The sequence below is a fragment of the Cephus cinctus genome, unplaced genomic scaffold (genome assembly GCF_000341935.2).
Source record: "Cephus cinctus unplaced genomic scaffold, Ccin1 Ccin1_scaffold0857, whole genome shotgun sequence".
Taxonomy (NCBI): Eukaryota; Metazoa; Arthropoda; class Insecta; order Hymenoptera; family Cephidae; genus Cephus; species Cephus cinctus.
Genome location: NW_014333443.1, coordinates 1009638 through 1020806, shown reverse-complemented (window position 1 = coordinate 1020806; position 11169 = coordinate 1009638). Strand labels below are relative to the sequence as shown.

The following is an 11169-nucleotide window of genomic DNA, read 5'->3' as shown; positions in this document are numbered from 1 at the left end:
ACCTTCCTGGTATATAATTTGAGGGACAGCGTGGACTAGGCTTAAGCGTATCCACGAATGTAAAATTAAATTAAACCCTTTCTTATTATCCGCTCGATTAACTTTCCAACTGTTAAAACCCTTAGGCCGTGTAACTAAGCGGCACGGGTCTTAACGAACCACGAGTTACAGTAGAATTTATATTTATATTTTTTACCTAATTTTTCTGCTTCTTTCTTCTTTTCAATTTTTCTCTGTGAAAAGGTTCTGGTACTCTTGTCAATTTTACACGAATCACTTTAATGATGTATCGTTTATTTGACACCTATAACACCATAGGTTTAACACGATAGGTATGGTGTGCTTACGTACTCTAGGCAATGATATGGTACGATACGGTACAGTACTGTATGGTATGGTATGGTATGGTATGATATGGTATGGTATTGTATAATACGGTATGGCGTGATACGGTGTGATATGGTATAGTGTAATATGGTTTGATATGGTAAAGTATGGTACTGCATGATATTGTGTATGGTAGGTAGGAGCATTATGCGCAGATGCAGGTATGCAATAATTTGGGATAAAGAAAAATCGCATGTCTTTTTTTTTCCTTATTTTTCTTCTTCAAATATTATAATTATTTCATCAACTATTTATCCGAAAAGTTGAACATTTCTCGTCATTCTTTTGTCGCAATTCGTTTAAGTGTTTTTCATTTTCAAATAGGATATTTTTTTGAAAAAAAAAACAAAAAAAAAAAACGAATAATTGATAAATTCAAAAGAAACACTTTGCATTTGAATCGTCAATTAATTTTCACGGCCCCTCCGGTTCTCTCCGTTCGTACAATAATACACGTAACGTATGGCAAGATCATTGGTCAATAAATACTCGTTTATTCTTCTACACGTCGACTAAGCTTTCAGCGATATTTAATTAATTAATATAATTAAAATGATATAGATATATAACAGAGATATCAGAGAGGCCACCATTTACACCCGTGTCGACTCTTAACTCACGCGTGTGATTCATTCATTCACTTTTGACGGGTCCTAAACGTGACGTCACGTTAGGCACAGATTTTTCTCTCTCTCACTATATAATATATTCCTTTGTCTACACACTATGAACTAGAGATTCCTTTTTATTCCCCTTTTTCTCTTTTCCTGTCTCTCTGTCCTTTGCTTCGTTTTTCTTCTTTCGCTTCGCCATCCTTTTCTTCCATCGGCCATTTCGCCAAGTCAATTATTCACTATGGACTATGGACCGTGTAAGGGTAATGATGCGCGCGCAACCTGTTCAATTCACAATACTTTTCTATTAAATCATCCAACTGTCATCCTCCTCTTCCACCCCCCTAACCCCTTCTACGCCGTCATTATAGTTTTAACGCTAATTAATAGTTATTTGATTTTTCCTTCGAAAGGTTTAGGTAACACTATGTACACTTTAGAAACACTCTCACCCGTATGACGCAATGCGCTATACACATACGCACGGATTTACACAATATTTCGGCTCGCGTCGTTCTAAGATAATATGTATAAGTAACAAAAGTATTTTTTTTCGTAAACTTTCTCTATATTATTTTTCCGTTTACGAAATTTTATTGCACACGTGGGATCTTCTTGTTGGCGCGAATTTCGAATTTTTTACAAATCCATCAATTCCTTGTCCAGATAGCGATTGTGGCAGCAGGTAGTGGTAATGGGTATCCGTAGTTTCTTTTTTTTTCTTACAGTGCCATCTTGAGGATTTTAGAGTTCACTAAAAATGATTTCCATGAAACTCCTTAAAATTCCTTTTTGAAAATCCCGCGCGTTCGTTCCAATTGCTTCTAGAACCAGTAGAGATCTTTGGAGTCCTGCACCTGCGATTCCAAACCTGAAATCAGGAAAATAAAAATAGGAGATGATTAGCGGGTAACTTTTCAAACGATTCACTTAGTATACATATACTTGAAGTCCTTACGCATATAAGACTGTCATTGGAATTAGATTCCGTGGTAGAGAACGTTTTATTGTAATGAATCAACGTTATTCTTGTCGCTACGGTCTTTTTTCTCCTTTAACGTTCCTTTTATCTCTTATTCGTGGCTTGGTGAACAGGCTAAGATTATTTAAATTATTTATCCCTCCACTTATGGGACAAGGGTCAAGGATAGAGGAAAGGGGCAAAAAGGCAAGGTAAAAGAAAAAAAAAAAAAAGTATACGACTGGATGAGAATGAGAACAGGACACTTTTTGACGGATGCGAGGGTGCAGAACTGCTGATGGCACCCGCTGAGAAACACGAAGGAACCAAGTCGAGAAACTTCGTGTATCTTCGTAGCTCTTCGTGCCGTACCGAAACGGAACGTCAGGACGAAGGATCCATGCAAGGATTTTTAACCTCGGGATATCGAACAGTTGAGATCTCACGTTTTCTTACGACCTTTTCATTCTCGAATTCTCATTCCCGTAACCTTCTTACTATGCGCGCTCTTGTCTCCATTCATTATCTCTTCAATCTTCCGTCAGCCTCTCTGCTGTTAGGCCTACGCAGTAGCCGGAGACCCAGTGACAAAGGAATGTTGTGAGGTCTCAAGCGAACTTTAATTAAACATTTTTTATACTAGCTATTTGTCTAATGACAAATTTTGGAGTCAATCATCTTTATAAAATATTTTTGAATTATCACTTCCTTTCTACTATTGATTTTAATTTCATACAATTTATCACTGTCATGATTCATTAATTGCATTGACGCGATAATTCATACCGGTCCTTATACTTAAATGATCTCTCGTCTTTTTTTCCCTTCTATAAAACATCTTTGATGTACAGTTATCAGTATGTGTATCCAAGTGTTTAAAAATCATTGAAAGTTATTGCCAACTATTAAACTCCCATATGAATAGATGGCGCACGCGTCGGCACGCGTCTCGCATCATCTACCTGCTGGAAAGTCACGCGTGTCCGAAAAAGGGTACCCGTTCAAAAACCTCCCCTAGCCGGTAGCATCTATACACGTCGACTATAGAAAAGTAGAAGGGAAAGTATTGAAGCGGAAGAGCAAAAAAGATGCTATCATAGTTAGACTAGGAACCCCATAGAAAAATCTTTAGTATGGACAGACCTCTAGTAGTATACTAAGTATCAACCATTTGACTTCCGATAAGGGATCTTTGTAGAATAATAAAGAAACGATGTAAAATTTTAGTAACGATTTTCTTGACACCCACCATAATCGTATAGAGTGTGACAAAATTCGAATTAATTATTATGGAGAAGAAAAGTCTTTTACGTCTTTTGTGTTTGTTCTGTATATAAGGACTTGTAGGGATTTTGAGGGTTGTTGTCCTGGGGTCGACCCGTAATGTTTGACGTAAAATTACTGGTCTTTCTAACGGGTGTACTAATCGTTCGACAATCCCTCAACACACTGGCATGTCTATATGCTATGGGGTTCTTTGGGGTTTTAACGCATCCACACTCTAGGCCTTCTGACTCGGCAAATAGTAGGTAGTAATATCGTGTTGCGTCCCGGCTATCTGACACCCCATTTGCCATGGGGTTTGGCTACGTTTATTATGGGGGTTGAATAGGGTCCTTCTACCCTCGTCGGTTTTGCACGATAATGGCTCCATATACAGACTCTTGCCTTCTGAAGATATTACTTGGCATGGTGTCCCATAAACTTTGATCCATGGATTATTACTGATATTAATCACATGTTAGAAATATCCTTCACTTTTCATTGTTAAGAATGACCATATACCGTGGTCATTAATTTTTAATAAATTAGACATTCAATATTTCTTATATTATGAAAATCTCACGGTATCCATAATTTTTTTATAGAAAACGTTTTTTTTTGTAAATACATAATAAATGTTGATTACGTTTACTTAAGACGAATTTAAATGTTAGCGAATCGGAGGTAAATGGGAGGGAAATGTTATTGAGGGAAACAAAAGGCAGGAATACAGCTGACTGAAATACAAGGTACGAAGATGTGTACAAACTTGAGGAGAATCTTTGGCGGAGATGAGATGAGAAACAATACTTCGTCTTTGATCTATTTGCAGAATTTTACTCCTTTCCAGTTCTTGCAAACCAGAATTTTTCATTTATAGCATCGATCTCGTTGCAAATTCTAACAAGGATATATCAAAGTTACCCGTAATATATGTATATCTGTATATACAACTTGTTAGGGTTCGTAGAAAAAGGTTGAAAGTTCAATTAAAATTCAACCCCCAAATTGGTAGGACGACTCGACGTCCAAGTGTCCCGACCCTTTTTCCACGTTAGTAGATCAGGCCGCGAAGGGTCGGACGTTGCATACGAAGAGCATTGTGATGACCCTTATCAATGGGGTCAGCCCTTCAGACAGGAATCCAATATAACCCTGCCGTTGAAGAAGTATCTATGGCGAAGGTTCCACGAGAATAGAGGGTGAAAGTACAAGAAACGTCTGTCTAACAGAATTGTCGCGTCTCGTTTTCTCCACGAATGAATTCTGCATCGAGTGAAGATCCATTAATCCCAAAATTAAAGCTCATAAATCAAGTCCCCTTTTACGAGGATAACAGCCCTCATTACTTTTCGTATGAATCTTACCGTGATAAAATTACCACCATTGTGCCAACTGTAAGACAAATAAGAAAGATCGAAATTGTTGAAGGGAAAAAAGTGGAAGAAAAAAAAAAATTAATTTTCGAAATTGAATTTTCGTCTATCTCATTTTCTGGATTCATATGAAAATTCTTATGTCTCTGTAAGTTAACTGTGAGAAAATGCGAATCCTCCGGAACCCAAGATGAAAGGTTGGACGCTTCCCGTTTCTATCTCGCGGTGGTTTCAGAGATCAATGTAGCTGCTGCCGCTCGACCACTCCCTCCATTCGCAGGGCTGACCAATCAAGGCACGTTGACCATCCTGACCATCCCCGGTCAGCTTGGATCTTTCCAACCTCTGTTTCTCTTCTCTTTGCTCCTCTCGCCTTTCGCTCTATCTCTCTCTTACGCACGGGCTATATCTATCTCCCTTCTGACTCTCTTCGGCTGTGTATTAGCCACTGACGTCACTGTCGACGCCATTTTCCTGGCGCGTGCCAGGACACCCTGTTATCCTTCGTTCCTTCATTTTCCTTTTCCCGTTCTTTACTGTCATTCGTGATAATTTTGATTACGACAAAAAAATCTGATAACTACAATGACAACGTAGTTAATTAATATTACTGTTATTATTGCACTAATTAAAATTAATACACCGGTTAGATACAGTTGTGGTTTTGACGAATTATTTTCTTTTTCCACAAGACGTTCATGAGTAACGGAACAATGAAAACTTAAGAAAATATTATTCGTAGCTGCTCATGCATTTCGCTGTGATTTAGGAAGTTGCAAAACAGGTGCAGCCCTGGCTCATAAGTAAGATAGGACAGGTTACGTAAAGCTATGCTAACTAATGTATGGTAAATGGGACGTAGGAAGGCTTCGTGTTTCTTGGCAATAGATTCTCAGATATTGTATGCGTGCTTCTTCCTACGGACTGCATCGCGCTGCATGGTGCATAAATTCGTTTCATTGACTGCAAACGTCTTATCCGATTTCATATCGGTCTAGATCTCTTTCCGTGCATTGCCAAATGGTCTCTCTTATCTCTTCGGATAGTAAGTACTATGTTCGGTTTTGTCATAGAATTTTACCAGTTTTCGTAATTTCGTGGTAGTTTTAAATTTATTGAGTAATGTTACATTATATTGTTGTCGATTGTTGTTGATTTCATTGAAACACCGTAGTAAATGCTATTTGCTGTTTATCTGAATTTGTCAATCGATTCAAATTGTTCCCCACAAGTAAGATCAGTATGGAGATAGAAAAAAACATGGTAGATAATAAGGGGAAAAAAAACGAAAGTACAAACAGGGATTCGCAAGAAACTCGACTGTTGAAATGATAATCGCTGACCATCTAGAGTTGTTTCTCGAGGTAGCGTAATTACGATTTATTCCTCTTAATCGCGCTTAAACGTCAGCCAATTTATGCTTCTCGAGTCAATTTGTGCAATTAAATAATTAGACTCCGTTCACGTTATACCGAATATATTCGGTTCCGGGAAGTGTCCCGTCAACTCCAATACCTAAGAACTCCATGAAAATACTATTTTTACACCGTGTATAACTACCCCGTTGTCCATCTTCAATTTCGTATCACTCCGATATATATATGTATATACATACGTATATTGTAAGCCGTCAGCTGATTTCAAGGAGGTTTGACTATTCCTAAAAACATAAACGCATATATACGTCTACCTGCCTACAGCCAAGTGTACGTGTCAATAGTTGCGGAATTGTGGAATTGTCGACGTCAACATTCCGCAATGTGAATTCTTGAAAACTAGTTTACCGGGTTTTAGGATTCGCGTGTGTCAGGTACTCGAGATCCGCGGCAATAGAGCTAAGGTTCCATGGTAGTTTCAGCTAAGGGGTGTCTTTTCGACATGGATGAATTACACGAGGGTTGGGAAGAAATTCGAAACGATCCTGAAGAACGATAAGAGTATAACGCTTAGACAGTGTAACCGAGGAGATGATGAGATTCTAGGGGTGGCCTTATACAAGGGGGTGGATTTCTAATAATTCGCAAGACAACCCTCTCTCACCGCGTTGGTTACTGGGGGGATGATTAACAGATTCGGGCATTCGAGAGCTGCTGGGGTTAAATTCACAAGGTGGCTGTATAGGTATTCAAACTAGCAGAGGGGGGGGGGGTTGAATCGGTGACACGGAGAAGGTTGAGTGAAAGGGTGGAAGGATGGATGGATGGATGGATTGATGAACGGACGGTATGGTAGATGCTCGGAAGGAAGGTTGGAAGGTTAGAGGCAATCTTGTGTTAGTTATCGATTTTGGACTCACGAACAGAGTGCCATCTTGACTACCCTTTACCAATAATGGTGAATTCTTCAGGTTTGCTTGCGGTATCAATTTTTTCTTTACTTCTATCATCAGACTACATTGTCGTTTTCATCTGTATCGATATACAAAAATAAAGCAGAGTTCGTAGCAACGAGCGTATACGGAGTTGAAAATAAATTGACGAAATTTTGATGAATTTCATTTAATAACGACAGAAATTCTCAATATTCGCGCTTATTATTACTTCGTTCTATGAGAATTTTTTTTCTATCATCTTTAACATTCCACTCTTTACCTCAATCGTCCTGAAAAGAAGGCAGCTTTACTCGCACAAACTGGGAGTGGTCTTCCGATGACAATGGGCGTGGCGCGCACTTTGCAGCTGCAGTATTTAGCCCGCAAGTGCATCGAGCACGAAAGCAGCCGTGAACGCACGTAGGTACCTACCCCTCGGTCTAGGATAACTCTGACACACATGACGTCCCCCAGCCGTCTATACTACGGGGTGAATTAGAACGAAGCCCTACGATTGGTACGATACTGCGGGAGTAGAATAATTTTAAAAGTCAATATTAAAAATTCAAAATGACATTGACACATAAAAATCGTCATACTAAAATCTACAACGAATTCGATTCCTACTAAATCACGAGAAATATAGAAAATCAAAAAATGTCATCCCTTATAATTTTTTTATATATTTTTTTTTTTAACATTCCCTGTCTATCTATATATTCCACGAGTTATATATTATATAATCCTATGGCCCTTTTTTTACTCAACCGTTGAGTGCACCTCGAGCTGCGAGGTGGACCGAAATGTTTTACAGTCGGTGGACTAGTAAGTTTTTGTCGTTGCGATCATTTCGACGGTCCCAGTGCAATCGGGCCCAAATATCACGAACATACAGATACCAGTGACCATTCGAGTTATATGGGTAGATGTATATATACAGAAAGTACAAAATGAGAATGGTAGAAGTTACGAAGGAGAGCGCTATCGGACTGAGGTCCCCATTAAGCTCTTATTAATTGTGAAGATCTAAAGGACCGACTGGATTTCTTGTGCGCAAGCGTTCGTCGCTACCTGCGCGCCATTCTGTCTTCGCCAACAAGTCATCCTACCGTTTTATATCGCTCTTTGAAAGCACGCACTTCGAGAACACTCCTGTGAAATTCTGAACCTTCCAATTTGTGTCCAATCGCTCCCATGAAACCCTGCGACACGACAGCCATTATTATTTCCAAGACGTATGTACCTGGCACGTCTTCTTTGAGGTAGTGCATTTCCTGGTGCAAGGAATTAGCGGATTCAACATGCATGATACAGAGGATGATGGAGGTCTGTTGGGTTTTCACTGATTTTCTTTTTTTGGAATGGTTAATATCTCAAGAATGGTGATACAGTGGGACCAACACCGCCCCATGGGCTACGGAGTAAAATCAAATCAAGTCTCAATCTTGTGTATTTATGATATTCTTTATTACTTTTTAATATATTTATTTATATATATATACTATATATATATACTATATAAATAGCATCGTTACAAATACAGTCGGTTTTACTTTACATACTTTAGTCTCTTGGTTCTCTGGGGTGGTGTTGGCACGTACCCCACGATTAATAAATAATAATAGCCAGTTGGACGTGTCCGGCCAATTGGCTAGTACAAATTTTTCATTGATCTTACATAAGAAGAAAAAAAAATCCTTAGACCCCATCAAAAGTCGTGTCGTACCTTTACATAATTCTTTTCTCTCAAAATAATTCGGTCGGTATCTTCAGGATTTTGTAAGATTCCTTCAATAAGATTTTCCTTTCCTTGTAGTATATCTTTTTCTTTCAGTCCTTTCGAATCGTCATGACTTTCCATACGGGGTCCATATTTCTTTTAGCATCCCTACGTATCGCCAGCATCCTATTCTCACTTTGACGTAATCTCATCCACATAAGACTGTTCAACTCTCATTGGATACTCTACATATGTTTTATGTATACAAGGCCTAACACGACCAGTTCGTAGGTCGCACCACCAGGTCTCTTGTATCTCAGGTCCAATACTCACCGGATAAGGGTGCGTACGGACCATGGGGATAAGGGGGCGCCGTAGAAGCGTCTACGAGGGATTGCGACGGCGTCGCTGACGTCCAGTCCTTATAGGAAGCCGCCGCAGCATGCGCATGGTGTGCAGCATGGTGGGACGTATGGTGTCCAAGGCCACGAGCACCACCCAACAGCAAACCACCGTAACTCGCAGCAGCCGCCATGTTATGGTGGTGATACTCGTGCACGGCTCTATAAGGAAAAATAAGGATTTCTCATGTAAATACCAGAGTCTAAAGTAAATTGAGTACGCATGCGAGTCAACAGTGCCCCATGGCTTATGGGAACATCAGGAAACATGTCAAAAATATCAATAGACAGTACCATGTGCTCCTATACTAACCTATGATGATACTGAGGATAGTGCGGATGCCACGGATCCGTTGGATAATCGTAAACGTCACCAGGATGTTGACTGTTCCAAAAAGATGGCGGAAAATTCCTCATGGCCATCGGGGAGATATTTTCTGCACATGAAAAAAAAAGAAGGTCCCTTTAATTATGGATTTATATTACATACGTATTACCGGTAAATCAATGTACAGTCGAATGGTTCTATAGCAATGTTAATTATACGTTGTTCGGGATACGCCTCAGGTATCGCACTGTTAAAGCCTGAAGGAAACAACCAGGAGTTCTCTCCCACGGGACTCGAGGTAACAGGGTCCCTGTGCTCTTGCTCGCATGCATGCTTGTTTTACAAGTGAAGCCGTTCCTTAAGGTAGAAATCTTGTTCTCTCCTCATGCTCTTAGTTGCCGCTCTGCTGTACCGGTTACCTTTAGGCAATTCTCCTTTTTTTTTTACAAATCCTTCGTGGATCCTGCGACGTCTGAGAATATTCTCTTTTCAACAAGGAGAATACTTTATTCACCTGTTTCCCTGTTATTACAATTACTAGCTATACTTTATGACACAATAGGGACAGTAGAATTTTAATAAAATTTTATTATATGCTTGACGAAATACGAATTTAAGATCAGCACTGGTACACATAGATTTATGCCGTAGCACAAATATCTGAGTAACTTATGAGCACTTAGACGGGGGTTTTGGATGGATGGGATTCGTATTGTAGCTAAGGAGTGGTTAATGGTGCAACTGGAATTGGGCATGGACGAACCGATTTTCAATGGTATAGGAAATCAAAAGCCACCCAGTGAATTCCCCATAAAGAAGCTAGTCGGCATTGTTTCCCACGCGTGGAATGCCGCACGGGGACTCGCGCACCTCGAGTCCAAGTCGCACGTGTAAAATATGCTTCCCGGCCCTGTCCAACGTGTGTATGTATAGGTAGATATATATATATATATACAGACTTGGGATTGGCCGTGGCTTGTCATCCAGCCCGGGGCAAGGACTAACTATCGTGTTAAATATTGCGATTTCCTGAGTATAAAAGAAGAAGTAGAAAATGAGACAAGAGAAAGAGGAGGAAGAATAAGAAATAGAAAAAGAGTGGGAAGAAGCGTTAGAGAGAAGGAAAGATTGAAGATAGTGCACTTGGTGTGGGACGCTCATCTTATTTTTTTTATACTTTTAATTTTTTTAATTTTACTTTTTTTCTCCTTTTTTCTCCTCTCTCGTAGATGGAACCTTCTACCTTCTATCCACCTTATTTCTCCTCCTACCGCAACATTCTTTTTCCCCACTACCGTTCATTTCTCTTCTTCTTCTTTTCCTCTTTCGACTCCATCCTCAATCCAGGGCCCCGCAAACGGGCCCCGGGGACCCCGGCTGGCCGTCCTTTATTTATTAACGCAATTAAAGAAACAGAGTGTCGGGCCCCGCCGCGGTCGGCTTTATTCTCTCTTGAGGAGCCGATGCCGCTCGATTCACGTTGAAAACGGGCAACGTGGAAGGACGAGATCTTTCCAGGATCCCTCCAGGATCTTTCTTTACCTCGATCCTTGAAGATTTCTCTCCGTGCTCCCGAAGGCTCGAAGGTCGCAGCCCAAGGACATCTGTCCGATTAGTACTACAATTAAAATAACACAGAGACAACACGATCCTTATAATTTTTCATATTAATAAAATAATAATAATAAATCATATCTACACACGTTTCAAAACCGTCGATAACCGTTCGGTTGATTATCAAAAAATTTTATAATGACGAATCTACAATTTTGTCCAATCTTTCGTACCCCCCCCCCCCCCCCCCCCCC

General features: G+C 39.9%; 1 protein-coding gene across 3 annotated transcripts in view; it reads right to left on the bottom strand.

The window, feature by feature from the left end:
• Window positions 1-324: 324 nt before the first annotated feature.
• The window catches only part of LOC107270988 (protein vestigial), a 38151-nt gene continuing 27306 nt past the window's right edge, over window positions 325-11169 (bottom strand). For 2 of the 3 annotated variants that reach the window (XM_015746514.2, XM_015746513.2), the window contains exons 4-6: window positions 9347-9470; window positions 8966-9195; window positions 325-1872 (exon numbers count right to left, since the gene is read on the bottom strand). In XM_015746514.2, coding sequence (XP_015602000.1) covers window positions 1826-1872; window positions 8966-9195; window positions 9347-9470 — 401 coding nt within the window. In that variant the 3' untranslated portion in view covers window positions 325-1825. Of the gene's footprint in view, window positions 1873-8349; window positions 9196-9346; window positions 9471-11169 lie in introns of those variants that run through there. The other variant, XM_015746515.2, reaches the window with a different exon arrangement.